The 2,624-nt window shown below is 41.2% G+C and overlaps 1 protein-coding gene across 1 annotated transcript; it reads left to right on the forward strand.

Annotated features, from left to right (window-relative positions):
- Window positions 1–874: 874 nt before the first annotated feature.
- On the forward strand, window positions 875–2,067 carry SARC_14158 (hypothetical protein; the record flags this gene model as incomplete). Its single annotated transcript, XM_014291709.1, has 3 exons — window positions 875–1,099; window positions 1,540–1,672; window positions 1,861–2,067. Coding segments are annotated over 3 exons (565 nt in total), but the record flags the coding sequence as incomplete, so codon positions are not given.
- Between the last annotated feature and the right edge of the window lie 557 nt (window positions 2,068–2,624).

Here is a 2,624-nt window from a genome sequence, read left to right on the forward strand (position 1 = left end):
TATGTTTCTATATTTGTATTTATTTATTAATACACAATATTGACTTCTATTGGCACACCTGCATCAACACCATACCATAACTGTGTGTACATATACATATACTAATTAACTAACATGTGTCCGTATCTCCATCACAGCTGCCTTTGTGGCCAATACCAATGCTCTGGTAGATGCGGGTCAGTTGATGGTAGAAGATGCGGAGGCGACCAACGACGATGCAACCGGTGCTGTGCTGTGTGTGGGACCGCAGTATGCAACAGGGTGTGTAGTCATGTGGATGCACAGATGTATATGTATGTATGCTAAGATATGTACGTACTAGATGCGTATATTATTATGGATATATATATATATATATATATAAATATATGTTTGTGTGTGTGTGTATGTGTGTACGTGTGTTTTTGTGTGTGTGTGTGTATGTATGTATGTATGTATGTATGTATGTATGTATGTATATACAGTTTGTTTGTTTGTTTGTTTGCGAATAGTTTATCCTTGCAATCCAAGAAATCCAAGATTTAGCTCAGCACCATTGCCTGTATATGTGCTCATAGGCCTACTATAGTATAGGAATCGTGCCATAGTCAGCCTATTCTCCGCTAAAAGAAACCGCGCACATATACATATGTAATGTATACATGCGATCTCCAGTAGGATAAGCATATGACACATATAGAGTGGTCTTGCGCATGATTTCTGTGTTAGTACTCTTGGGCTTCTGTGTATATCTACATATGTACCCACATGTCCTTACAAGCTACACACCATTTTACCATATTTCAACACGCGCATATATATATATATATATATATATCCTCATCCTCATCCCATTGCCATATCCATCTCATCTCCATCTCCAACGGCTTATCAGCGAGCATCAAAACGAGCTGTGGGGTGATGCCTACACGTACTTGCTGGACACCAACACAACTGTGGTGGAAATACAAGCCAATTTGTATACCGAACTGCTGCAGTTGCCTAACCTTACGCACGCGAGTGTACTTCGTGATAATGAGATGCTGCGACAGTACTGGCTGCCAGCAAATACCTACAGCGTCATATGCAGCGACGGCATCTACACCATCACCAAGGCCAGGTGGGTGGGTTTGTGTGTGCGTGTGCGTGGGTATATGTGTGTTTGGGTGCATGGTGTAGGGTTTAAAGTCTGTAGGGTTCCTAGGGTTTGGATGCTGTGTTCGTGTTTATGGCTTGTTAGGTTTAAGGTCTGTAGGGTTCCTAGGGTTTTGGATGCTGTGTTCGTGTTTATGACTTGTTAGGTGTGTGTATGTGTACCAGTACAGGGCTGTCTATTGGTGCGTCTTTGAAAGCGTATGTGTATCTGTGTAGCCGAGAGTTACAGGTAGTGTGAGTGTATCTGTACCTCTGGTGTGTCTAGGTAGTGTGTGTGCGTGTATTCACATAGGGAAATAGTAGTAGCGAAGCGTGTATGTGTTTATATATAAATATAATGTATGTTTGTATGTATGTATATATTTGCTATATTTATGTGCACCAATTCATACTGCAACTGCACAGACCCATCGACCAACTTAAGAAGATTATGTTGGACGAAACTCTGGCAGAGAAATATACCGCACAGTCACATCACGATGCTGCAATGCTGATTGCGTTGATATGTGAAGCCGATCTTGACACGGCTGTTGTTCAGGTGTGTAAAAGTCATATGTATATATATATATATATATATAGGATAGTTCCGTCTCTATACCCTTCCCGCGTACCTCCTGCTAGTTATTTATTGCATAACATATAATTTCGCTCTCATTACCATCCCCTTTTGTAGTGTAGCATATGTGGTGTGTTGATACCGTCCATACCTACCACCCCTCTGTACAGTGTATGCTCAAGGCATTCTTCTCAGCCACTGAACCGCCACTGACGGATGCTCTCTCTATATACCGAACTGTCCCTCCCCCGAGCACGTACAACAACTACCCCAATACTACCTTTAATAATCCTACCTACGGTAGCTCTATCAACACAACACCTGTGCACATTGATGGCTTGGCGCTGTATGTCAAACGGCTGCTAACTCCCATTCAGGTATGTTTTGGTAAAGGGTGTGTGCTTGTTGTGTCCAGCATTTTCAACGGTAGGTAGGCGTCTTCCTGCTTATTATGAACACAGTATAAATCAGTATGTGACTGTATATATGTAGTAAACGAGCCGATGAATGTTCGTTGTAGTTGCATAGCCCATACTAATGCCGTTGTATGCTCTGTTGCTTATGTTGAACGGCTGCTGACATTTATTAAAGAACATATCATATCAAACGTCATTCGTTTGAAATATATAAGAGGCACACGCACACACATGCCATGTACACATCAACCCGAACACTGTACTCGGGTCACGCATTGTATGCAATACGTGTGTGTATTATTTTGTAAATATGATACTCTATATGTACATACAATATCTTACTTATGATTTGTACGCACGAAAGTCGATCATATTCAGTAGCTGATTCCATCGCTAGGTGGTCATCTTAGTCAACACTTTTGCACGCTCATACACATGCTGTATATGTACCTACACGCACGTATGTTTGTGCCCACACTAGCACAGCCATTATATATATATATATATATATATGTACA

This window comes from Sphaeroforma arctica (genome assembly GCF_001186125.1).
Source record: "Sphaeroforma arctica JP610 unplaced genomic scaffold supercont1.4232, whole genome shotgun sequence".
NCBI lineage: Eukaryota > Ichthyosporea > Ichthyophonida > Sphaeroforma > Sphaeroforma arctica.